Source organism: Acartia tonsa, chromosome 12, assembly GCF_053477335.1.
Source record: "Acartia tonsa isolate MP-2025a chromosome 12, ASM5347733v1, whole genome shotgun sequence".
NCBI lineage: Eukaryota > Metazoa > Arthropoda > Copepoda > Calanoida > Acartiidae > Acartia > Acartia tonsa.
The window spans coordinates 6,976,260-7,001,054 of NC_137271.1; the positions used below are offsets into that span (position 1 = coordinate 6,976,260).

At 32.8% G+C, this 24,795-nt stretch overlaps 1 protein-coding gene across 1 annotated transcript in view; it reads left to right on the forward strand.

Moving 5' to 3' along the window:
• Nucleotides 1-24,795, forward strand: part of LOC145333043 (uncharacterized) — a 60,406-nt gene that overhangs the window by 19,776 nt on the left and 15,835 nt on the right. Inside the window, exons 35-66 of the mRNA XM_080178191.1 lie at nt 321-354; nt 842-944; nt 1,434-1,487; nt 2,453-2,512; nt 2,986-3,075; nt 3,979-4,084; nt 4,433-4,543; nt 4,906-4,966; nt 5,860-6,003; nt 6,576-6,634; nt 6,886-7,003; nt 7,406-7,551; nt 8,290-8,386; nt 8,861-8,913; nt 9,047-9,180; nt 9,291-9,446; nt 9,675-9,752; nt 9,943-10,034; nt 10,392-10,510; nt 10,872-10,945; nt 11,933-11,971; nt 12,794-12,823; nt 14,004-14,103; nt 14,647-14,705; nt 15,839-15,921; nt 16,444-16,491; nt 17,092-17,155; nt 17,642-17,736; nt 19,537-19,598; nt 19,869-19,912; nt 20,043-20,103; nt 20,640-20,694. Of these exons, the coding sequence (XP_080034317.1) occupies nt 321-354; nt 842-944; nt 1,434-1,487; nt 2,453-2,512; nt 2,986-3,075; nt 3,979-4,084; nt 4,433-4,543; nt 4,906-4,966; nt 5,860-6,003; nt 6,576-6,634; nt 6,886-7,003; nt 7,406-7,551; nt 8,290-8,386; nt 8,861-8,913; nt 9,047-9,180; nt 9,291-9,446; nt 9,675-9,752; nt 9,943-10,034; nt 10,392-10,510; nt 10,872-10,945; nt 11,933-11,971; nt 12,794-12,823; nt 14,004-14,103; nt 14,647-14,705; nt 15,839-15,921; nt 16,444-16,491; nt 17,092-17,155; nt 17,642-17,736; nt 19,537-19,598; nt 19,869-19,912; nt 20,043-20,103; nt 20,640-20,694 (2,629 nt within the window). The remainder of the gene's footprint in view (nt 1-320; nt 355-841; nt 945-1,433; nt 1,488-2,452; nt 2,513-2,985; nt 3,076-3,978; nt 4,085-4,432; nt 4,544-4,905; nt 4,967-5,859; nt 6,004-6,575; nt 6,635-6,885; nt 7,004-7,405; nt 7,552-8,289; nt 8,387-8,860; nt 8,914-9,046; nt 9,181-9,290; nt 9,447-9,674; nt 9,753-9,942; nt 10,035-10,391; nt 10,511-10,871; nt 10,946-11,932; nt 11,972-12,793; nt 12,824-14,003; nt 14,104-14,646; nt 14,706-15,838; nt 15,922-16,443; nt 16,492-17,091; nt 17,156-17,641; nt 17,737-19,536; nt 19,599-19,868; nt 19,913-20,042; nt 20,104-20,639; nt 20,695-24,795) is intronic.

Below are 24,795 nucleotides of genomic sequence, written 5' to 3' on the forward strand. Positions count from 1 at the left end.
ATACATCCTTCGTTCTATTAAGAACATCTCTAGCTTGTTAATACCTCTATTGCTTACAATTTGATTTTTATTTCAAGTCTCTTCCATTTTTCTCCTTCTTATCCACTTTCCTTGAGCTACATGAAAAAAAATAAGTTTTACGCCAACTCTACGCCAAAAAAAAATATTTAAATTTTGGCAATTTCAAATGGAATTAATTAATTGAATCACAGCCCCCTGACAGAAATAGTTATAGTGAGATGACATTTTGTTCTATAAATAAATAAAATTTTAAGCTCCTTTTGTCTAATTTCAACATGAAACATTCTTTTCTTATTTAGGGATGTCGAAGAGATTTCTGGCCACAACCTAAGGGTAAACTTTTTGCATTGCCAGGCTAATTTATTTATCAGCCGATTTATCTATCTACCAGCTGGTAAGCCCCTAGAGGCTTTTAGGTGCACTTTAGGGGGGAGGAGTTTAATTCGATAACCCAATTTTTTATTTTAGTTAAAGAATTAAATAATTTTTTTTTTTGGGGGGGGGGTAGGTGGTTAATTATTTTGAGGGCAATTTCTCAATGGAGGGTTGTTGTACCCTCCCCCAAAATACTTAAAAATCACCTTAGGACCTATGAGAAGCTAACCTGTAAAGGAGAACCATATAGGTTCAGTGGTTAGCAAGATCCTTTGGTACAAACAAAAAGATAGACAGACAAACAAACAGACATCCTGTTATTTTATTATAAGGATTTATCTAGATAACAAATAATCTAATTGTCTATCTACATATACATCCATTAATGTATGTATCTAACAATCTTGTTATATGAATCTATCCATTAATATTTTTATCTACACAGGTGATATGATTCTATCTGGCAACAATCCTGCAGAGTTGGTTCTGGTTGGTAAATACGTGGAGTATGTGTGTCCTGTTGTGGCTAAACCACCAGTGGACAGACCAGGAAACAATCAATATATCAATAACAAACAGCATTGTCCATAAATCAATAAAAATGCAATGTCCCTAATTAGCCCAGCATTAATATGATCTAGCGATCTAAAAGGAAAAGACAATGACCGATAAATTGATGTACATCCCCAACGATGATACAAAAAATACCCCTTCTGTCAATTACATTTATTGGTTGAAACGTTTGGACACTCAATGAATTAACTTATCAAATTTGATACAATTAACCAAGGTTGTTAAGCTGACAATAAGAAAACGTTATCATAAGACTGTGGGGACTAGTGTAATAAACAGCCCAATATCCCCTCCCTCTCTGAATAAGATATCACAATTTTTCAAGAACCACATTGAAACTTTTATATAGTGCGATAAGAAAAAATAGGCCGTTTATGATTTTTCATAGTGGAAAATTACAATTTTCAATCCTTTTAGATAAAGAATAAATGTTTGCTTTTTTATGATTTGCCGATTTGATATTTAGGACAGCGTGGAGTGACCTCTATTGGACCAACTTACAAACTAAGATGTTTGGAAGGAAAGTATTACTTTTCCAGTATGGCTTTGAGACCGATTAACATCCGTTGGATTAGAACCAGCTCTCAGCCATACGTAAAAAATCATGTATAGAATCGTATTATAGATAATTTTCTACGAATACTAAAGTAACAGGATGTCTTTTTGTCTATCTGTGTGTTTGTGTGTCTGTACCGAAGGATCTCGCTAACCGCTTCCTATAGGTCCCGGGAAGGTTTATAACTATTTTCTTGGGGTGTGGGACATCCCCCCCCCCAAAAAAAAAAAATGAAAAGTTCCCACCCCCAAAATTTTTATTTTTAAAAATAAAATTAAAAAGAAGGAAGGGGAGCACTCCCTTCCCCCCCAAAAAAAAATTTTCCACCACCCAAATTTTTTTTTACTTTTTCATTTAAAATCTAAAATAAGAAATTGGGTTATCAAATTCGACTCCCCCCTCCCCCAAGTGCCCCTAGAGGCCTCTAGGGGCGTATCCGCTAGTCCTACTATAAAAGTAACAGTATGTCTGTACGAATGGAACAATACGGTTCTTCTTTACAGTAAAGCTCCTTATAAGCTTAGGTCTTGGGAAGGATAATAATTTATTGGGAAAGGGTACCTCTACCACCCCAAGAGAAATCACCCGAGGAAAAAAATACAATATACCTAGAAGGTCAACACTTCACAATCCCCCACTTTTGATTAAATGCCTCTAGGGGCGTCTAAGATAGTCTTTCATATGTCAAATTGTATGTTAATCATGACTTGATCAATAGTTAAAATTGGTGTGTTTCTTGTGGCTGACTATAGTGCCCTAGCAAAATGGGGATAGGTGTCACTGCTTTTGGCCTACCTATTCTTTTGACGTCAGGAAATACATTATATCCCATTTCTTTTCTAAGAAGTTTCTTTCCCCCTTCCTTTCTCTTACCCTTATCCATTTTTCTGGGGCACTAAACTTTTTACTGATGGAAGCTTTTATTCTAGGAGAAGTTGTTGAGACTCCCCTGTGGTGGCCTAAATGTTCAACACCAAGAGTGTGTCTAGGAATATTTATCATTTCAAATAATGGGTTTATTATTACTTAGATCTTACAACAAATTTTCATGTTTTATAAAAAAAAAAGTTAACTCTGTAGCGGGCTAAAATAACGATCTCCCCCTTCCCCCATCTTTACCCCATCTCCTCCCTTGTTAATGTTTAAACGACACGAACATTAAAGTGACGAAAATTTTCCCCCTGTCATAATATCCACGTATATTATACATCATTTTTTCATATTTTATGAGCAATGTATAATGTCTTAACTATTCAATATCCATTGGATTAGAACTAGTTCTCAGTCATGCTGAAAAATCAAGTATATCATCAAATTACAAACAAACAATTCCACGATTATTAAAATAAAAAAAACATAAGAAAAATACCAGTTTTATAAGCCCGGTCATTCGGCCCCGCATTGTAAACAAAACTATAACTATCAATAAATTCCCCTGAAATGAAATTTATGTTCTCCTAAGGCGAAAATGGACCAAGCTTTGACACAGAAGTCACTGGTCTTGCTAATGTTTATCCAGATATTTATGAGTTTGAACAGGCAACACTAACGTAAGTTACTTGTAGCCAAGCTACTCTATAATTCACTATGTCTGTTCGTCAGTTAGAGCATCAATCATTCAGTCCATTACGCTATGAGAGAAATGTGATTTTTTTTCAACTGCTATTGAAGAAGACAGATGAAATTTTCAGCAAAGATTCATATGGAATATTGGGGTATAATCCTTTCCACGACATCCCTCCATAAGGAGCGATTCTTCGTATTTTTCAAAGTAGCTTTTCTCCTATTTCTAGCCCCTGCGGGGGGCTCTAACCCTGCGGGGCCAATTACCTAACCCTGTGGGGCAATCACCTAACACAATATAACCTAACCTAACCTAAAATAACCTATAAAAAGCCATTTTAAAAATACGAAGAATCGCTCCTTATGGAGGGATGTCGTGGAAAGGACTATACCCGAATATTGTCTATAAATTTTTTTGAAAGGATAATTGAACTTAGAGTTTTTGTATATTTTCTCTCTTTTTCTTTTTTTTCTTATTACAACTGAAGATCTGATCTATAATTCACTCTGTTTGTCCATTCCACATGTTATAAGCCAAAACTTTGGTGAATAATCTTTCAGAAAACCAGAAAGAGAGAGAGAGGAATATGGGCTGTTTATTACACTAGTCCCCAAAGTTATATGATAACATTTTCTTAATCGTTAGCTTTAACAACATTGGGGACCAATTAGTTAATTTTGATTGGTTGTTTCAATAAGTTGAGTGTTCAAACATTTCAACCACTAGTTTTAATCTGCAGAAGTGGTAATTTTGTGAATCATCATTGGCGTTGTACATCAATTTATCGGCCGTTGTCTAATCCCTTTAGATCCTTGCAGAAAACTAACTGATGCATTTACCTGGATTGCAGGCTACTAGTGAGATTAAGACTAACATTTGATACATTTAGCTGTTCTGACTCTGTGAAGGAGGTGCCAGGTACAACAACTTTCAAAGTCAACTGTGGATTCAATCCGGACAAAGAAGGCGTCAATGGCATTTGGGAGGTTCCTACGGTGGGTATTTTTCAAAGTAAAAAATCCATTAGCACTGAAATGATCCTTTAATATATTGGGTTTTTATGAAATAATATAAAAGAAATACAGGAATAGGCTATTTGATTATTTACTACAAATCAACCCATAATTGACCACAAAAAAATGAAAAACTTTAAATAGATAACTTGACTGCAGTAAATATTAAAGATATGTCTTAAATAAGGAAGACAGGAAAATTTGTGGAATACTCGTCAGTCACATGGGTTATTTGTTTTCATATCACTTATTGTTTGAGGAATCTTCATTAAAATCCTTTTAATAACTGTCGTACCATTTTTAAACAACCTCATATATAACTCTGTGTAGGAATGGGGAGTGTGTGAGTTCAAAGATGAGGAGTCATGCAACCCAGCCACTGAACTCAGTATTCCATTCATCACTGGTCTCATGCATGCCACTGGTCAAGGAGTTTTGAAGGTAATAACTATTTCCAGTTTGGCTTGGAAACCAATTAATATCCATTGGATTAGAACTGGTTCTAAGTTATACTTATAAATTATGTATCATATCATATTTGCTCTAACCACATTCTCTGAAAAATATTAGTGCCCACTTGATGTAGATGTAGAATGTGAATTTTTTGTTTATAATAAATGTTCAACTCATTGCAATGGAAAAGATTGGTTGTTTGTTGGGTGATACTTATTCAACTAGCCTGGATATATTGTAATAGATATACATAATTAAACCTAACGCTTTCCTTTATGGAAATCGGCCCAAAGCTAAAGAAAATGGTCATAATTATTCTTAAAAACAAATAAACTATCCACTTTTTGTAGGGTACAGAATCAGAATTGAAGTGTAAAAATGATTCCCTGGTTATTCAAGATAAATTTGGAGGTTAGTTTATAAAATTGGAAGATACATATTTTGAGTGATTGCAATCTTAACTAGTAGAAAATTGCAATCAATTAAGATAAAGATTTTTTATAAATACTGTTTCAACTGGGTTAAGCCAGTAGTGAATGAATAAAGTGTCCATCTTATTTTTGTGTGTGACATTCTGTTAAAAAGCTACTGTGTTATGTATTTCCTTATTATTTGAATATGTCTATTCAAGAATTCAAGTTTTTACATTACAAATGGTGTGCAAAAAAAATGCGGACATTTTTAAAATTCAAATTGCGCGGCTTGTGTTAATAATAGAAAAATGTTACGCATATTGTTAGAACCACTAAAAAGTCTATTTTTTGGAAATATAAGAAAGATTCCTCTGCTACGTATAGTTTAGGAGCTATATGTTAAAATGTCCCAACTGACTTAAAACTTGACTTGCGAGTAAATTTTGGGACATTTTACCCCCTAGCTCCTAGATTATTTGTAGCACAGGAACCGTTCTTAAATTTCCAAAAAATACAGATCATAGCGGTTCTAACGATATGCGTAACATTTTTCTACTATTAACACAAGCCGCGCAATTTGAAATTTAAAAATGTACGAATCTATTTTTGCAAAATATCTTCTCTATTTTTTATTTATATTTTAAAATTTACTCGCTAGTCAAGTTTTACGTCAGTTGGGACATTTTAACACGTAGCTCCCAAACTATACGTAGGAGAGGAATCGTTCTTATATTTCCAAAAAATAGACTTCTTAGCGATTATAACGATATGCGTAACATTTTTCTACTATTAACCAAAGCCGCGCAATTTGAATTTTAAAAATGTTCGCATTTTTTTTGCACACCCTTTAATTTATTCAGTGAAATCTTATATTATTTATATATCCTGAAGGTCCGACAAAGAAGAGGGTCCCCATCCAATGCCTTGCCAATGGAAAATTTGAAATGGTAGCAGAAGAGAATTGGCCCACCTGTGTTTGGCCTATGTGTTCAGCTGAGACTCTTCCTGCTAACAACACTGGGGAACTCACTCCATGTAAGTATTGATTATCAGTCATTTAAACAAAAAAAAACTCTTGATTTGATTTTCCTGTATTGTTTCGAACCCGAAACCAGTTTCTTTTATCCAGTTCCTTTGGCATCTCGGGGCTAAAAACGGGTTTTATTCTTATAATTGTACATTTTAAATATCCAGGGAAAGCTGTTTATAGTATGGTGCGAGAAATAATCATTATTCAACTTGACAATGTAATATATTGTTTATAGTTTAATCATGTTATTTTTCCTTTAATTTGTTATCATTGCATTAAGAAAATGTCTACATCTTATGATCTTTATTATTAAGTGGTAAGCTTTTTTTTTTGTCTGTAGTGAAGGATCTTGCTAACTGTTGAACCGATATGGTTTGCCTTTGCAGTGAAGCTTCTGATAGGTCTAGGGTAGGTTTTCAACTATTTTGAGTGAGGGTATCTCCATCCTGACAAAAAATGCCCTTAACTTTTTTTTTACTTTTTCTTTTTAAAATGAAAGTTAAGTGCCCCTAGAGGCTTTTAGGGGCATAGTCACTAGTATGAAAGGAAACAGAAAACATTTGTATTTTCACTTTAGTGAGCATGGATGACACACCTATGGGAGGATACAAGAGATATAAGTGCCCTGGAGATCAGGTTACAAATATATATTCATTTGACATACAGATTACCCAGGACAAAGACTTTACTTCTGTAATAAATATGTAGACTTTTTATTGAATAATATATGGTCAGTTTAGAGTTAGAGCCATTTTTAATAAATCCTATTTTGCATTGTAAATAGTTTTATGCACGGATATTACATTCTCAGATTCTATTTATAACCTGTCAATATATATTATTTCTTCCCTAGAAATATTTTATCAAGAAAAACTTTGATAATTCAGGTGGTTGACACTGGATTATACAGATTGATACCATGTTTGGCTACAGCAGATTTGAATGGAGCAGAATACAAGATACCAACCCAATGGCCAGAGTGCAGGGACCCTGTCAGCTGTCTAGGTCAGAATTTTAGAGTTATAGGGATTGAGCAAAAAAAATAATATAATATATATTTGCTTGATCTTTAACTAAGGGACTAAATAACCTAAGAAAAATTCTGCATTAGATTTGAGGTTGAAATAAATTTTGGTTGTTGTACAATGTACAATAAAAAAGCCTATACATTATAAATATAAAGTCTTTGGGAGATTTTTTTCAGAGATAAGACAATGAACAGTTAATTAATTAACATTTGCAATGATAACTTCTGTTGATTGAACTTTTGATTAAAATGTTTGGACACTGCTAGTTAATGGACAACCATTTAAAAGTTACTGAAAGTAGCCTAACAATCCAATGTTCTCTTCCTCCCTCTATAGTACTGAAATATGATAAAATAATAATGTTTAATTGTTTATTCAGGATCTTCTTTCCCAGCTATTCCCCAGGCAAACCTAGACACAGGCTTGACCTGTCAGAAGGTTGACACTCTGGAATTCAGAGGAGGCAACTGTTCTTGTCCAGAGGGAAAGACTTTGGATTCAAAACTTCTACTCAAATGTAATAAGGTAAAATCTAAACTTCATAAGTTTCACATTTTTTAAAATAAATCCTCTCAAAAGAAGATTGTATGAATCATAGATCACATATATCTATAATACAAAGTAGAACAATGTCTGTCTGTCTGTCCGTCCGTCCGTCTGAAGCTTAAGATCTCAGTAACCACTGAACCGATCGGATTCTACTCTTCAGGGTATATACCTATTGGTCCTGCGGTGGTTTTAAGCTATTTTCTTGGGGGGTGGGACACCCCTAACCCCCCCAAAAACAAAAAAAATCCCCCCCCCCCATTTTTTTTTTTTTTTTTTTTTACAAATTTTATTAATTTTATGAATTTTACGAATTTTACGAATTTCGCAAATTTAATCGCAAAATGTTTTCCTGCTGGGTAGGTGCGAAAATTTGTGATCCGTTCTGCTGGGTAAGTAATAGAAGATGTAATTATACCTCTTGGGGCAAAGCCCCTAGAGGCTAGGGGCGAAGCCACTAGTGTTTCATAAAATAACACATGAGTGGTGGCAATACAAATTAATCTACATTGGATTTTTCTTAAATTTTATTGTTCAGTGTTGGTTAGAATTTTCTATGTTTTTGAAATGATTTCTGGATTGATTTTTAATATGTTTTGATAGAAATTAAGGTGAAAAAAATTACAGATATTGTTTTTTTTTAATTAGGAAATTAGGTATACATAAACAGATATAAATAAATTACTAAATGTATTCCTCAGCCTTTTATATACTTAGGGGGGCATCTGGAGTGCAATGGATGCATGGCCTAATTGCATACTGGCAACAACTACAGCTGTTCCTACAACCGTGACTACTGTTGCTGTAGCAACAGGTAATACTTATGCAATATTAATAGCTGTTCTTACACGAAAGAAAACAGCTGATGTAACATCAGGTAATAATTAGGCAACAACAGAAGCTGTTCCTACAACAGCGACTAAAGTTGCTGTAACTTCAGGTAATATTTGTACCACATAAACAGCTGTTCCTAAACATTGACTACATTTGCTGTAACATCAGGTAATATGTATGCAACATCAACAGCTGTTCTTACAAAAGTGAAAACAGCTGCTGTAACAACAGGTAATATTTTTGTAACATCAACAGCTGTTCCTACAACGACTATAGTTGCTGTAACATCCAGTAATATTTATACAACATCACATCCTACACCAAAGAAAACAGGTGATGTAACATTAGGTATAATTTAGACAGCATCAATTGCCAAAAGCATCTCTCTCAGCCTGAGGTTATTATTAATTATGACCATTCAATTTATAGAATATTATCATGTTTTCTTTTACAGGAGGTAATGATACTGATACAAATGAGGGAGATGCAACAACTTCTTCTGATAGTCAGGAATATTCATCAAAATATTTTATTTCCAAAATTATTTACAAATAAATATAATATCAATGATTGATTATATTCTATCAGTAACCAATTTGAGAAATCCCTGTAACTGAATGTAATATTTATGAATAACCACCAGGCAACTGGTGATGGTGCTACTCAGGCTGCTACAGAAGCTGCAACAGAAGCAACAACAGAAGCAGTAACAACTGCTGCTGATCCTGCTGGAAGGAAGAAAAGATCTTATGATGATTCAGTTCAACAGCCAAGGTAAACTTGTTATGTTTGATTTAATTTGTTAGTTTGATAGGTCCATTACTATGATTCATTAAATTTGATAATTTTTTTGGGCAATATTAATAGATTTATGTGGTGTTTAGATCATTCAAGAATGCCTACATCTATCAATTTGAGGATGAGAGTTACAGATCATTTGAATTAAAAAGTATAGAAGATGAGCAGAATAGATTAAAAAGAGCTGCAGTCAGTGAATCCCCAAATCTCATCATGGTCTTTGTAGAACTGCAATTTTACAGGTTTGCAAATCTTAATATTCATAATTTCAAAGACAATAGAAATAAGTTAAATAGAATCTTAAGAAACTTATTGTCATTTTATTTAAAATCTTTCATTACAGATTCCAATTTCCATTTTTCTATTAAGCAATTTTGCTTAGTAAGCTCCCAAAATGTAGATAAGCAAATATTAAAACTGAATTCACAAAAACAACTGGACCAAAAATTTGATATACACATTTATTTTAGAGAATTGGATTCTGACTATAGAAATCTACTGGAGCAAAGTCTAAAAAATATTACTATGGATTTAGATGGTGTTATTAGGTAACTGGTTATAAATGTATTTGTAAAGATTTGGAATGATAAACCTTTTTTATGAACTTATCACAGTTTTTTACTAGAATTATTTTTAGGATATACTTACATAAAATGTCTTTTAGCATAAACATTAACTTTAAAGAAATAGTGTCAAACTGCTTTTTTCTGCAAAATTAAAAAGAGTGTTAATCTTTAGTGCTAGTAATGACACAGAGCATCCAGATTACATGAGGATTGAAGTACCCAGAGAGGGACAAATTACCTGCAGAGATTGTATTCATCTAAAAGGTAAAATTTGTCCTTAATTAAAATTTGTCACTTAATTAATTATATAATAAAAGTATAAAGTTTAGATGTATAACCCTGGATAATTACCTGTATCCCCCTGTTGGGGACCTTTTCGTCGGCTAGCAAATTGCTTTCTGCTCTTTTGTAGTGACTTGGCTTGTTTGATATTTGCGACGCTTTAGGCTGCTATTCAAAGTCCCAATTGAAATTTGGCACAGGGTCCATAGGGTGGGGAGATACAGTTATTTAACCCCTTTCCCCTCTATTATCTTACTTGAATTTATCTTGAAATATATATGCTGTCTACAAATAAATCAGATTAAATATAGAATAGGTTATCATTTATTATTATTTTAGAACTTGAAACATGTGAGAATGAGTTGCTAGGCCTACTACCCACTGGCTATACACATAATAAGCCTAAAGTTATGCGCAAAGATGCAAAAGGAAATATGAAAGATATTTATGAAGTACCAGTAAGTATTTTTAGAAAATTTATTGATTTTAGAACTTCAGTTTATATCGAATTTCCTATGGACAATATCCATATAACTTTCTAATAATGGTTAGTTCTTGTTTATTCTACAATTCGTTTTTACAATAATGAATAAGTCTTGGATGCACCTTCTAGTTGAAGCAGCTTAAAGTGTCTAATAAAAAATGACATCATACAATACACATGACCAACGATAGGCCAGTATACATTTATATTGACTTATGGTAAAATGTATACTGGCCTTTTGTGGTCATTTGTTTGTATAACGTGATTCTTTATTAAGTTGCTTCCTTCTAGTTTAGATAAGGTTTGGTAATAAATTGATTATTATTTATTTTTAGCTTGGAGGACAAGTTGAGCTGTACTGTTCAGATATTTGGAAGAAACCCAAGATTGATACCTGGGATAAGGACAGGTAAGGCAATAATTGATATATAATTACATGGAAATTGCACCAGATTTTAGCCTTTGCTAATAGTTCAATCCTTCCAGCTGGCTAAAATAAAGATACTTCCCATACAACCCCTTAACCCAACCCCTGCCCTCCTAATAGAAGAATGAATAGGTCTATTTTTTTAACCTAAATTGACGACAAATTTTCTCCTGATAGGTGACTTATCATAAATAAGATGTGGTTATAATCTAACTAAACCTTTTCTAGTCTATTTGATTGACAAAATATCTAAGAGATGAAGAAAAATATTTAAAAGTTTTTTTTTTAATGAAACAGGTAATAGTTATTTCAAAGGTACATTAGTTGTCATTAGATTTATGTTCTATTTGATTCATCATTTAAATAATAAGAATGTTTATATAATTATCGGCTAGGAGCACTTGAGTTGAGCTTATTTCAATTTTAGTTTTTTTAAAGTAAAAAAAAATTGGGGAGAGAATCCTATTTTTTCCAGGGGCGAAATTTTTTGAGAGGAAAGTAGTACCTTCCCCAAAAATAGTTAAAACCTTCACCTCCTATGAAAAGCTAAATTGTAAATATCGGTTAGCGAGATCCTTCGATGCAAACAGTCAGTCGACAGGCTCACAAACATCATGTTACTTTTATATCAGGAATTCCTGCCCTAATACTTACTATAGATAATACGATGATATTTTATTAATAACTAGCGGCTTCGCCCCTAGCCTCTAGAGACTTTGCCCCAAGAGGTTTTATCAACCTATTTTTGTGTTATTTAGATTTAAAAAGAAAAATAAAAAAAATTGGAGGGGGGGGGGGTTGGGGGTGTCTAGACCACAGAAAATAGCTTAAAACTATCCCAGGGCCAGTAGGTATATTCCCTGAAGAGTAGAGCCCAATCGGTTCAGTTGTTACTGAGATCTTAAGCTTCAGACAGACGGACATCGTACCACTTTGTATTTTAGATTAAACAGTTAAATTTTAATTTAGGGAGGATGGTTTGCTGACAACAACTTGTACCTACAGCGGGTAAGATTTTGGATTGATTATCGGGGGCCGTCATTAAGAAATTTGATTCAGGGATCTAAAGGGATAAGACAATAGCAGATAAATTGATATACATCCCCAATGATGATAAACAAAATAGCCTCTTCTGTATATAAATATTAAAGGTCGAAACGTTTGAACACTTAAATCAAAATTCACTGAAGTCCTTAAAGTTGTTAAGCTAACGAATAAGAAAGCGTTATTACAAAACTCAAAAACTAGGGGACTAGTGTAATAAACAGCCTATTGTCCCCTCTCTCTCTCTGAAATTAATTCCATTTGAAATTGCTGAAAATTTGGATTGTGATGTCGGTGATACTAAAGGGATGTGGGTAATAAAGGGGGGGACAAGGAAGTGGGTTGTGGGGAAATTTTCACTTTGAATTGTTTGTCAGAATCACTGTCCCTTTTCTCTGGATATTATATAAACAAGGACAATTATGTTAATTAGTTGAGCATCAACAACTAAACAAAAAAAAAGATTGTATATCAACATTCTATGGATCATTTCACTTCTACTACTTACTAAAAACACTAAAGTTTTTTTTCAACGTTGTTCAACAAAATAGATTTTTTCAATAATTTTCTTCTTTTTTGTTGCATTTAAGTACTTAATAAAACCAACCTAATTTAAAAAAAAAACTTAAATTACTTCAAAAATAAGAGGTCTACAAAAAAAACGATTGCATATCTAAATTCTATGGATCATTTTACATCTACTACTTACTAAAAACACAGACTAGCTATTAAAAAAAGCACAATAGTTAGGACACGTTCTTTATGATAATATTCTGTAATTTTTAGGAAGTTTGATATTCCATATGAAACTGGAACGTAAGTAAAGTTTTATTTTATCATTTTAAAAAGCGAAGCTTTCTATAATTAGGGTCCGGTCGGTCCGTACGTCCGTCCGTACGTACGAATTTTTCTATCGATTTTAAACTTTGCATGATGATTCCTGTAGTTGTTAGGTACGATTTAGAAAGCGTAGGAACTCTATAATCGTTACCAGAATGTCCTCACGTCCATTTTAACATGTTGATTTTTAATTTTTTAACAACAATATTCTTTGTGATATAATCAATAATCATCCGATTGATCTGACTTTTGGTGTATGATTCTTATTACAATAAGGTACAATGTTTTAAGAAAAGCATCTCTATAATCAAATCCTAAAAATATCAGTATGTAAACAGTGTGTAATACTTAAACAGTATTCTGTATTTAAGAAGTTTTGCAACAAAATTACGCATAATTTTGTCAAAACTTATACATTTATATTTTGTATTTTAAGTTCTGACATTCTACATGAGTTAATTTTCGTCTGTCATACCGTTTCAGAGCTTGGCTTTTATGGATTTGTCATCCTTCTTACAAATGTCGTTATACTTTGATAAATCAAAAAATCCATGAAAATTCTTTTATTTATATGCTTATGTTGAAAGTTTTACACAGTGCTTGTGCAAGTGAAAATTCCAAAATAATAAAAAAAAACTTTTTTTTAACAAGAAGGGGTTGTCAGTGCTAAACAAGATACTTTGTGTGAAAGCAACTTTTATGCCTTTTTGAAGCTTTTTAAAGTGCCTCATGGCGTCATAATGGCCTACCTTTGGTCAATTAAAATGTATATTGGCAAGCCATTGCATTGGGAGGAATGAGAAACTGTCCCAATTTTGTATAACTTTAGCGGAACAAGTTCCAATTACGTCATATTTTTCTTTCCCGAAAAAGGGAGGGGGGAAGAAAATCTCTTCAAAAGAGATGGGGAAAACCCCCTTTTCTCCCATCTCTTTTTTCTTCCCCCCTTCCCTTTTTTTCTTTCCCCCTTCTCTTTTTCGGGAAAGAAAAATATGACGTAATTGGAACTTGTTCCGCTAAAGTTATACAAAATTGGGACAGTTTCTCATTCCTCGCCATTGGTAATTTAGTCTGTGTATTGGCCTATCATTGGTCATTTGTGTTGTATGACGTCGTTTTTTATGGGTACTATAAACAGCTTTTTCTGCTTTTTTAGTTGGGGAAGTTGTTTAGCCAAGTGTCCCAAGACTAAGCCAGATTCAGATAGCACTGAAGTACCAGATACCAAGCTTATTATCAATACTAAAGTTATGCTGGTAAGTATTTTCCAGTATTCCTTCGAAACCGATTAATATCCGCTTCACTGGAACCGGTTCTCCGCAATACTGAATAATTATATATAGCATCGTATTACAGACAATATTCCACGAAAATTAAAAATATACATATCCTCGTCTCTAAAAAGTAGGGAGAAAAGGGTGGGGGTAAGCCGACCCTCAATGATATCTTCCAAAAATAGTTATTTGCTTTTCCGGGACCTATAAAAAGATTCCCTGTAAGGGAAGGCCATAACGGTTCAGCGGTTAGCGAGATCCTTCTCTACATACAGACATACACACACACACACACACACACACACATACACACACACACACACACACACACACACACACACACACACACACACACACACACACACACACACACACACACACACACACACACACACACACACACACACACACACACACACACACACACACACACACATAGACATAATGTTACCTTTAAACTGCTACAAAATTTTAGACAAAAAAGTGTAAAGCTTTTAATACTGCGTTAATTAATTTTTTTTTTAGGAAAAAACGAATGAAGAGTTGTGGGAAGGAGAGGAATTGGTTTATGTTTGTAGAAATGAGTAAGTAATTTTTAGTAGGTATTATCAATAAATCAATAAATAACTCGATTGCACAGTTTAAAGTACAAGCAATGTATTTTTGATTTTATTGTATTTTTCTTGGGAGGGGTGACCTTTGTTTTTTTTAGGGGGGTTGGGAGTATTTTTCTTATAGTAGCCTAAAATAGCCTAAAACCTTCCCTGTGAAACATTTGTACATAAAAGCTTAAGGCCGACGTACGGAAAGACTTTGTATATTACTCTGACTTATTTCATTGAAAATAAAAAGTTTTATTATATATAGTTCTAATTTTAGCCGCTAGGCGGTGCAAAAGAAATTGTCTTTTTATAAAAATACATACTTAACTCTAAATTAAACACTTAAAAATTTTATTACTTTTTAGGTGTAAAACTTTTATTTGTTTTCAATTAAAATTTATCTCAGAAAGTAACCTTTTAATCATAGTTCAATTCGGTTTTAAAGTAAATATTTATATATGCCAAACTCACGTAAAAAGCATCACGCAGGATTGAACGTAAGCACGTTTCGGTCTCTCATCCCATAAAATCATCATCGCCAATGTCTCTTCGGAGCATAGGCCATGCACGTTTCTATTTTCTGTAGGTTAATTTAATGACCCATTTGAGAGACTAAAGTTCATACATGCCAATTCAAATATTAAATTGATCAATTTCGGGAAGAGAGTTTAATTGGTACTTTTCCCTATTGTGTAGAAAATAGAGGGGGAGTTTTTTCATCCTTAACCCCACGGGGCTATCCCATATAATCTGACCCAAAGAAATTGAAATCCTATTATCGCAATATTTAAATTACGGGGGTTTCTATTTTCAACAAGTTAATATGAGTGAAATTCCCGTTTAATCTTTTTAAAAAGAGGAGTAATCATTTGATTAATGAGCTGTAAAACTTTGGTTACTCTTAATTCATTGTGACTGGTTAGATCCAAGCATGAAGTGTCCAAACTTTTTAACAATTCTTAACTACAGTATGGGTACTTTTATTTATCATCATTGGTGATGTACATTTTTAATCATCCATTGTCTCATCCCTTAAGATCCTTGGTAACACTCTGACTGAAAATGAAAACTTGGAGTGTAGCTACTCTACAATATTAGAATAATTTGGTATGTAGGTCCTTGGTAATGAATGCAAATCCTGACATGGTAAATGTAAAATATCAATGCAAGGCCGACGGGAAATATGATGTTCCTAAAGGTAAGAAAATAGGTTTAGTTTTGTTTTAAAAGCCCCGTAGGGTTACGGCTCCTGTTACTAGCTTATTGCAGTTTTTGATAAAAATGTTGATTTAATTTTTGGTAACTATATTGTCTTTTCATATTTTGGGGGCGTTGATTGAAACCCTCTTACCAAGATTTAATGGGGATGGGGGAGGGTTACAGCCCCCTACACTATGTGAGTTTGAATTTCTCCCTTAATAATTCATTAGTGTTTCAACCTTTGTTTCAAAATATTCTATGCGCTTCGCGCATAATTCTGTCAATTTCCTGTGCGTGATAATTAAATATTAATGGATGTATAAAATACAAAATTATGACGGGGGGGGGGGGGAAATTGTCGTCTATTTAGGATGCTATTTCCATTCATCCAGTTGGAGGTAATGGAGAGGATCGTTATTTTAGCAAGCCACAAGTCTCACTTTATTAGAGTACATGATAATCTGATGTCAGATCCAAGTAATAATATATCCATTAAATGATATTATTAATTTGTTTTTAGGACGACAATTTCACGATTACTGGCCGACATGCAATACAAAACCAATCAGACCAGGAAAATATTTATACTATGCCTTGCCTATTGAGATCTCGCTAAACCGATATGGTTCCCCTTCTACATATCCCTTTTTATAGTCCCTGGAAAAAACAATACACCCAGAGAGAGAGAGAGAGAGAGAGAGAGAGACAGAGACAGAGAGAGAGAAAGAGAGAGACAGAGAGAGAGAGAGAGAGAGACAGAGAGACAATATGGCTTGTTTATTATACTAGTCTCCACAGTTTTATAATTACGTTTTCTTATTCGTTGGCTAACAACGTTGAGGACTTTTAAGAAAACAGTAAAAGTGTCGAACTATGACGTCAGAAAAAATTAACAATTAACCAATGAGAGGCCGCTATATATTTTACCATTGTGAATACTGGCTTCTCATTGGTTAATTGTTACTTTTTTCTGACGTCATAGTTCGACACTTTTACTGTTTTCACTTTTAATGAATTTTTATTGGTTGGTTAATTAAGTTTAGTGTCCAAACGTTTCAACCACTAATTGTAATCCACTGAAGGGTTAGTTGTTTTATGTATTAACATCGGAGATATATATCAATTTATCTGCCATTGTCCTTTAGATTCTTGAATTTAAATATTCAATGACCAGAAATAAAAGAAGCAGTAAGGCTTATGACTATGAAATTCAATCAAAACATACAATACAGGTAAAACTTAGCTTTTTAATAACAAACAAAGAATCTTTCTTTTGAATATAAATTAATCAAATTTTCTATTTTGAGCGCAGATAACCTCCCAGTAAGATAATAAGTGTGGACAGTTTTTTCCTATGCTAATAATCCCTGCGGGGTGTTCTAATCCTTTGAGGCCTCTACTATAATGCTCTAACCCTACGGGGCTCTCAAACATAACCTAACCAAATTTGACCTGAAGACTGGATTGGTCATATAATCATATGAACTGTAAAATTTGTCCCCAAAAAAAGTAGTCGGATTAGCTGCTGCAATTTTTTTTTTATTAAAAGGGCAGGTTGGCTAAAAATGATATTCTGGCTGCTAAAAACATTTAGATTTACTTCTAGCCACGACTTCAGAATATCAACAGCAACATAAAAAGATTTGAAAGCTGTATAGTTGCTACTGTCCGTCAGTCTGTCCCTAGGTCCGAGAAAGATAAGATATTATTTTATTTAGACACGAGCTGTATGGTGGGGCAAATAAGGAGAACATGGAGTCTGAGAGTACAATACTAACTAAGTTTATGGCTATTACTTTTCCCGCTGCTCTAGGTAGATGTAGCGGCTATACTCAAAAAACGCCTATCTCAAAAAACGCCTATCTCAAAAAACGCCCATCTCAGAAAACGCCTATCTAAAAAACGCCTTTTTCATAAAATGCCTACTAAATTTTTAAAAATTATCTTGTAGTGAAACATGTAAGTCTAAGAAGGTATTGTGAATAATGTACAATATGTACATTATAAATCTTCTTATTGAAATATCTATCCCTGAAATATAATGTCACTTTTGTACATTCCTTAGGCACTTTTTATTTTTTTAATCATTTTGAGCAATAACATACTAAAGGTTTGCTTTTTGAAAATTGATCATAATTGAATAACACAAACTTTTACAAAGTGAATTCATGTTTTAAGTTTTTTTATTTCATATATCTACTGCAAACAACACAGTTCACTATGAGCTCTTTTAAAACATACTTCTTATTTATTTTCTTTATAATTTGACCTAATATCTTGAATTAACAGAATATTAGGTTGAAATGTTGAAATGACTAAACCTAGTAAATTTGTTAAGAGATATTCATAAAGATGTTGAGGAATTTGTAAGGAAGGTATAAATAGTTTGGAAAACACAAAATTTTGTTCTAGTTTATATTATGCTTAAAAGAAATTTTAGATTCATGTTATATAATTATTAACATACACAAATAATATACAAAATATTTATTGAGTATGATATGCTTTAAAATTATCAGAATTTTATAGCTGTTCCTCAAAAAAAATTAGATTAGAATAATTATTATAAACTATAAAGCAATTTAATATTTTTAATGTCTTATCCCTAAATTCCTTCTTATTATCAGATTCAAAAATGATGTACTTTTCAATAAGGTTCAATAATTAAACCCTTACCTCTAATGAGTTCTCCCTTTAATAATTTTCTCCCATCCCCCATTTTCCATTTATTCAAACTATCCCTATTCTCTTAAGCTACTTTGTATATAGTGTATTGACTGGTTGGATTGGTATTTTATTATTCTATTTACTACTAGGCTTTATTTGTAAAAAATGTAGTGGGCATTTTATGAAAAAGGCGTTTTTTGAGATAGGCGTTTTTTGAGATAGGCGTTTTCTGAGATGGGCGTTTTTTGAGATAGGCGTTTTCTGAGATAGGCGTTTTTTGAGATGACCCGATGTTCATCCTTGTCAAAATATCTATAACAAAACTATCTCTCTAGTCTTTTGGTGATTGTTTGTGAGTGTTTCACCTTATACAACACAAACTGTATCAAAATCATAACTTAGAAGTATGTTAAAAAGCAGGAATATAGAGATAAGACAATGGATTTTGATTATTCTTTTTGACTGTCTTGGCTTATGTGTACTAGAATCAATGCAACTTTCCTTATTATTGGCTTATAATAAAGATTTTGGCACTGTTGCACAGAATGCCGTTAAAAATTTATTTTCCAAGCAGACGAAACTCACTCAACATAATTAACAAAATAACTATCAGAAAAGAAAGTTTAATATTAACTAAATCAAAACTTGTTTGGTTAATAAAAAAATAAATTATTTTTATTTTAGCATGTAATGTAAAGGGTGTTAAAAAAACAATCGCTCACTATTTGAACTTTATTAAAATTGCCACAAGGGCTAGGTCTCGAGATATGGTGCTCTAGAGAGATGAGAAGATTTTTTTCTTATTGTTATTGTTTAAGCACGAATTTGATCAACTAATACCAAAATTTCAAAAAAAAACTTGTTAGCGACTGGCTTTTTAAAACAACCTATAATATAGTAATGTAAAAAAATCATTATCTAGCTCACCTTTTAATATATTTGTTAGCTTTTATTGGTGTTATGGTACTTCTCTGCTGCTGCTCAAGACCTGATAGCTGTATTTGTAAGGTATAATATACAAATGTTTTTTTAACAAAATTCTTAAATGTATTAAATGAATCATCTGATTAATTTCGAACCTTTGGATATGGTTTTCAAAATTAAGCTAAAATATTTTGGTGAACTTGTTTTATCTTAACTTTTTTGTGATATTTCATAAAGGAACTATATGGAAGCAGCTTATTGTGCCTATAAAAAATGACGTCACACAGTACAAATTACCAATGATAGGCCAGTATATTAATGAAACATTAATTTGATAATACTATTATAATTTAGATTTGTGATCCAAGTGTTTCCCAAAAAACAAAGGATAAATCAAGGTAAAAAAAATTTATTTTTTCTTATATGTCTTTAAATAAATCATTTTGTTGTTGATTTACATTTTAATAGTTAAAAGGATTGGAATTATTAATTTCCAATTATACCTAATTGTCCTTGTTATCTATTTAGACCGTCAAGTGCAGTGGTAGTGGCTGATCCTGAGTCCCCTCCAATAGTTGAAGAAATGACGGTATAATTTTAATTGTAGAACTGTAAACCCATTGCTACCAGTGAGGAAGGGGATATTGGACTGTTTGTTTATGACACTAGTTTTTTATTTATTGTCTTAACAACTTTGGGGACTCTTTTTGAATTCTGATTGGTTGGTTCATTAGGTTAAGTATCCAAGCGTTTCAACCACTAATTGTAATCTACAAAAAAGGTAATTTTAAATTGTCCATGTAGTTTCATATTGCATTTGGGAACAAAGAAATTTTGAAAAAAAATTTTCTGCTAGTTGACTTATTTTAGGTTAGGTTATATAAAGGTTAGATGAGGCCCACCAGTTATAATATGGCACTGCAAGGGTTGGATATTAGTTTTTTAAGATATAAAAAAAGTTGGAGAGGATTAGGCTCATTGGCCCAATAATAGGTTGAAGTGTATATACCACTTAAATCTTATATTACTTCATTAAGAACAAAAACCTTTAACTGAAATGAATCAGATTCAGAAAAAAATTCATTTTGTCCTAAAAATGACATTCCTAATTATGATATTATTAAGATGGAAACTGATGTAGAAAATCCAGAAGATCCTGTTGAAACTGATCAAGTTGTTGAGGAAAGTGTTCAGAAATATGTTTAATTGTAAAACTTCTCTATAATTGACTTTGTCTGTCTGTCCAGCCGTTACTTCATCCGTCATTTTTTTTAAAGATACCCTATACCAATTATCAATCATAACACAAGTTACGTTGGTTTTAGCCATGTTAAAAGTATTTAAACATATGAATTATTATTATCCTTTCTTAAATTATTGATATGTTCTTTAAAGCTTAGCTTCTCTGAATTAATTTTCATTACTTAAAACCTTTACAGACTTTAAATCAAGCCAGTTATAATGACTTTTGTACCATGGGACTTAAAAAGGATTCATTCTCTCTTTTGTCAGGCAAAACATTCAGAAGTGGGTTGTAATATTACTTTTCCTTATACTAAAGTAACAGGATGTCTGTTTGTCTGTGTGTTTGTGTGTTTGTGTGTCTGTACCGAAGGATCTCGCTAACCGCTGAACCGATCGGGTTCTCCTTAACAGAGTAGCTTCTCATAGGTCCCGTGAAGGTTTATAACTATTTTCTTGGGGGGTGGGACACACCCAACCCCCCCAAAAATGAAAAATCCCCCCCCGAAAAAAAAATTTTAAAATTTTTTTTACTAAAATTAAAAATGAGGGGGGGCACCCCCCCCAAAAAAAAATAAAAAAAAATTCGCCCCCCCCCCAAAAAATTTTTTTTTTTAAATTTTTCTTTTAAAATCTAAAATAAGAAATTGGGTTATTAAATTCGACTCTCTCCTCCTCAAGTGTGGAGATGCGATCCTCAATTTTCAAATTCTTTGAACGTACATATGAGACTTTTACAGAAATGCTTCGCATCCACAACTATCTATCTATGCTTGATATAAAATCAACACTATATAGATCATATTATGAACCTTTGATTGACACGTGCCCTGCAATTAACTAGTAGCACTCAGGGGCAAGACACAATTACTTTAGCTAGGCCCAAGGCATTATTTGTATCAATTTATGCATTCATAGGCCTGTTTCTACCTATATGACACCATATATAGGTAACGAACGCCTATTCATGGTAATCTGTATGTGATTTGCTAATAGTATATGTTTATTAAAGATATTATGTTTATAGTTAATGTAATCATATAAACATCCAGTACATATATGTATGCCTACAACTATGCCTGATTTACGTCACATATTAACACACAGATATTTAATTGCACAGACAAACACTAAAATCCTGGTCCAGAGCTAATGTTATAGCATGTACCTCTTGAATTTATTCAGTTATTTACTAACTCTCCTACCGTCAACTTCTCTTTCTGGCTTTAAAAAGGTAATGACTTAGTTGTTTGGCATGCATTGTAGTTTAAATTTAGGCCCCTTAGTACTTAGCATGAATTGAGCTCAGGCCTTATGTTAGAACTCTAACACTTAGCACAATTCACTGCTTGGGACTTAGGGCACATTTCTGTCCTACTCTACTTATAATTTTAACACTTATCCTGTAAATATTTTCATACTTATCTAATGCACTTGTGATATAAATACACTTTATAAAAACATTTTCCTTCCTTAATACTTAATATACTTATATGATTCTGATCGAATATCAAAACCAACCATTTATTCTTAGGTTAAAGCAACATAATACCTCGCGTGGGTCTTTTGTTGAGCTTCCACCAGCTCAACCAAATTCGTATTATACTTGTGGGAATAGAAGGTTAAGCATTCTAAATAAGCGAACCGACGATGAGAATGTCTATGTGTATTGCATTAAAATTAGGTTTTAGTAGTACTCATAGAAGAGCGGTCTCCATACCTAAATATGGACAAACGCCCCATTCGCACACACAATGGTGCAACTTACCGGTTGTATCTTGGAAAAATTTTACTTCATAAATTTTTTTTTCTTTTTTTCCTTACCGTACCCGAACCGCCTAAGGCAGGTATTTTTACCAAAATCGAATAATTGTAGCTATGGCAAAATCGGATTTACCAAAACCTGTGATACTATTTGAGAGCAAGGTTAGGACTATGAGGCGTTTGAAGAGATAGGGACTGAAAGGCACGACACAAATGCAATTGAGAGCCTCGTGTACGAGCAGTTGCACTAGCTGACACTCTAGAGGCCCTAGAGAATGCTAGCATATTTGTGGCCATTGGTCGCCGCCCTATAAGGACACTCGCACTGGTTGACACTCTAGAGGCCCTAGAGAATACCAGCACACCGGCACCTCCATGTCCGCCTCTCTTTAGTAAAACACTTGGGTTGGAATAATCTATGATTGAGCTATGTGCAAAATTTTGATTTCTGGACTTAGTCAGAATTTTGAAATTTAGGAGTTGTGCTAGGTGGCGGAGTATATATATAAATCTTCGGACTTAGTATGATTTTTACTTATTCGAAAATTCTCTAAGTGTTGAAATACTTGAATCTTTGATACTTAAACCAGAACTTATTAAGAATCAAGCATGGAGTAACTTTTCATTTATAAGCTATCAAAATACTATTTGTAAAGGACCATTTTGAACTGCCTTATTAAATGAAAACTTAGGAGCAAATCCTATAGAACACGGGAAACGCTGTTAGTTGGTATACATATTGTCTTTGGAGCCATGTTTCTGAAACAATATGCCGAAAGCAGTTAGTACTCTTGAGTCGTAGTAAAGGGCCAAAAGATTATTACAAACTTGTAGCATTTATACACAAGTTAAACTGTACTAATACTTTGGTGCCGTTAGAACCGATTTTCTGAGATTTGCACTTACTTATACATGCCTAGGACTTATATTCTTAATGCAATTCTGATTTATACGCGGATGTATCAAAATAAAACTATTGCCTCTAAAATTTTGAGTTAAACAAAATATTTCAAAGTCTCAAAGATATTCTCAACATCGATCGGTTGGAATGATATAAGTGTAGACAAATTGCTGTATGCAATCAGAGAAATAATTCCTGAGACTCTGAGCAAAATATTCCACTTTTGGACTTAGCACCGTTTCTATTTCTTTTGTTAGAGAGAGAATCTCGAATTTCTGGACTTATAGTAATTTATATGAAATTGTGAACTTGGTTGGAAATTTACCAAAATTTCGGACTTGTAATAATTACGATTTTTCCAACTAGATTAACAAATTTCATTTTCCACACTTAAAAGAAAATTTTGTCTTAGAGTATTTTTGTCTTAGCCAAAATATTCCAATTATGGACTTAGAGAGATTCTACTTCTTTTGGTGAAGGATAATTCTAACACTCTAATACTTTATAATTTTAAAATCCTTAACTTAGCGAGATTTGCATTTAGTCAAAATATTCCAATTATGGACTTAGAGCGATTTCTACTTCTTTTGACTTATAGGCAATCTCTAAAGTAGCTTTGTGAATGAACTGTTAGGAAATTTCATCTCGGACAAAATATTCCACATCTGGACTTAGAGTAATTCTATTTCTTTTGTCTCAAGAAAATTCCACTATTTTTGTACTTAGCATGATTTCATTGAAAGATTTTTGGACTTAGTCAAAATTCACTAATTTTGTACTTGGTATAATTTCAAAAAAAAAAATCTTTTTTTTTGACTTAGTCAAAATTTGCCAACTTTTTGTACTTAAGATAATTTTTGAATTTTTTTAGCCAAAATTTATTGATTTTGTACTTAGAATAATTTCATTAGAAACTTTTTGGACTTAGTCAAAATTTTCCAACTTTGGACTTAGAGTGATTCTATTTTATTTTGACTTAGAAAGTTTTTAATTCAATCTTAACTTAGAAAATCTTTTTGTTTGTATGTTCCTTACAAACACATACATAAATATAATAAGCAGTTCACTCAACAATAAGTAGGACATGAAAACTAAATTTTTACTCACTTTGCTAATGCTAACATTTCTATTTCATGTACCACCAGGATTCAGCAGTGAAAGTGAAGACAAGTTAATTACTAGTGATAGTGACCATTAGTGATATAAAAGTATAGTCAACAATATAGGCCCTATATGTACTGAATAGCACACTTTAAGAGACAAAGTTCTATACACCAAACGCAGCAGGAGGTTGCAGCAGCCTACCTTGGGAGAGTAGGACGTCTCTAAAAGAAGTAGCAGAAGTACTACGGAAAAGTACCCTACTGTCTTTAA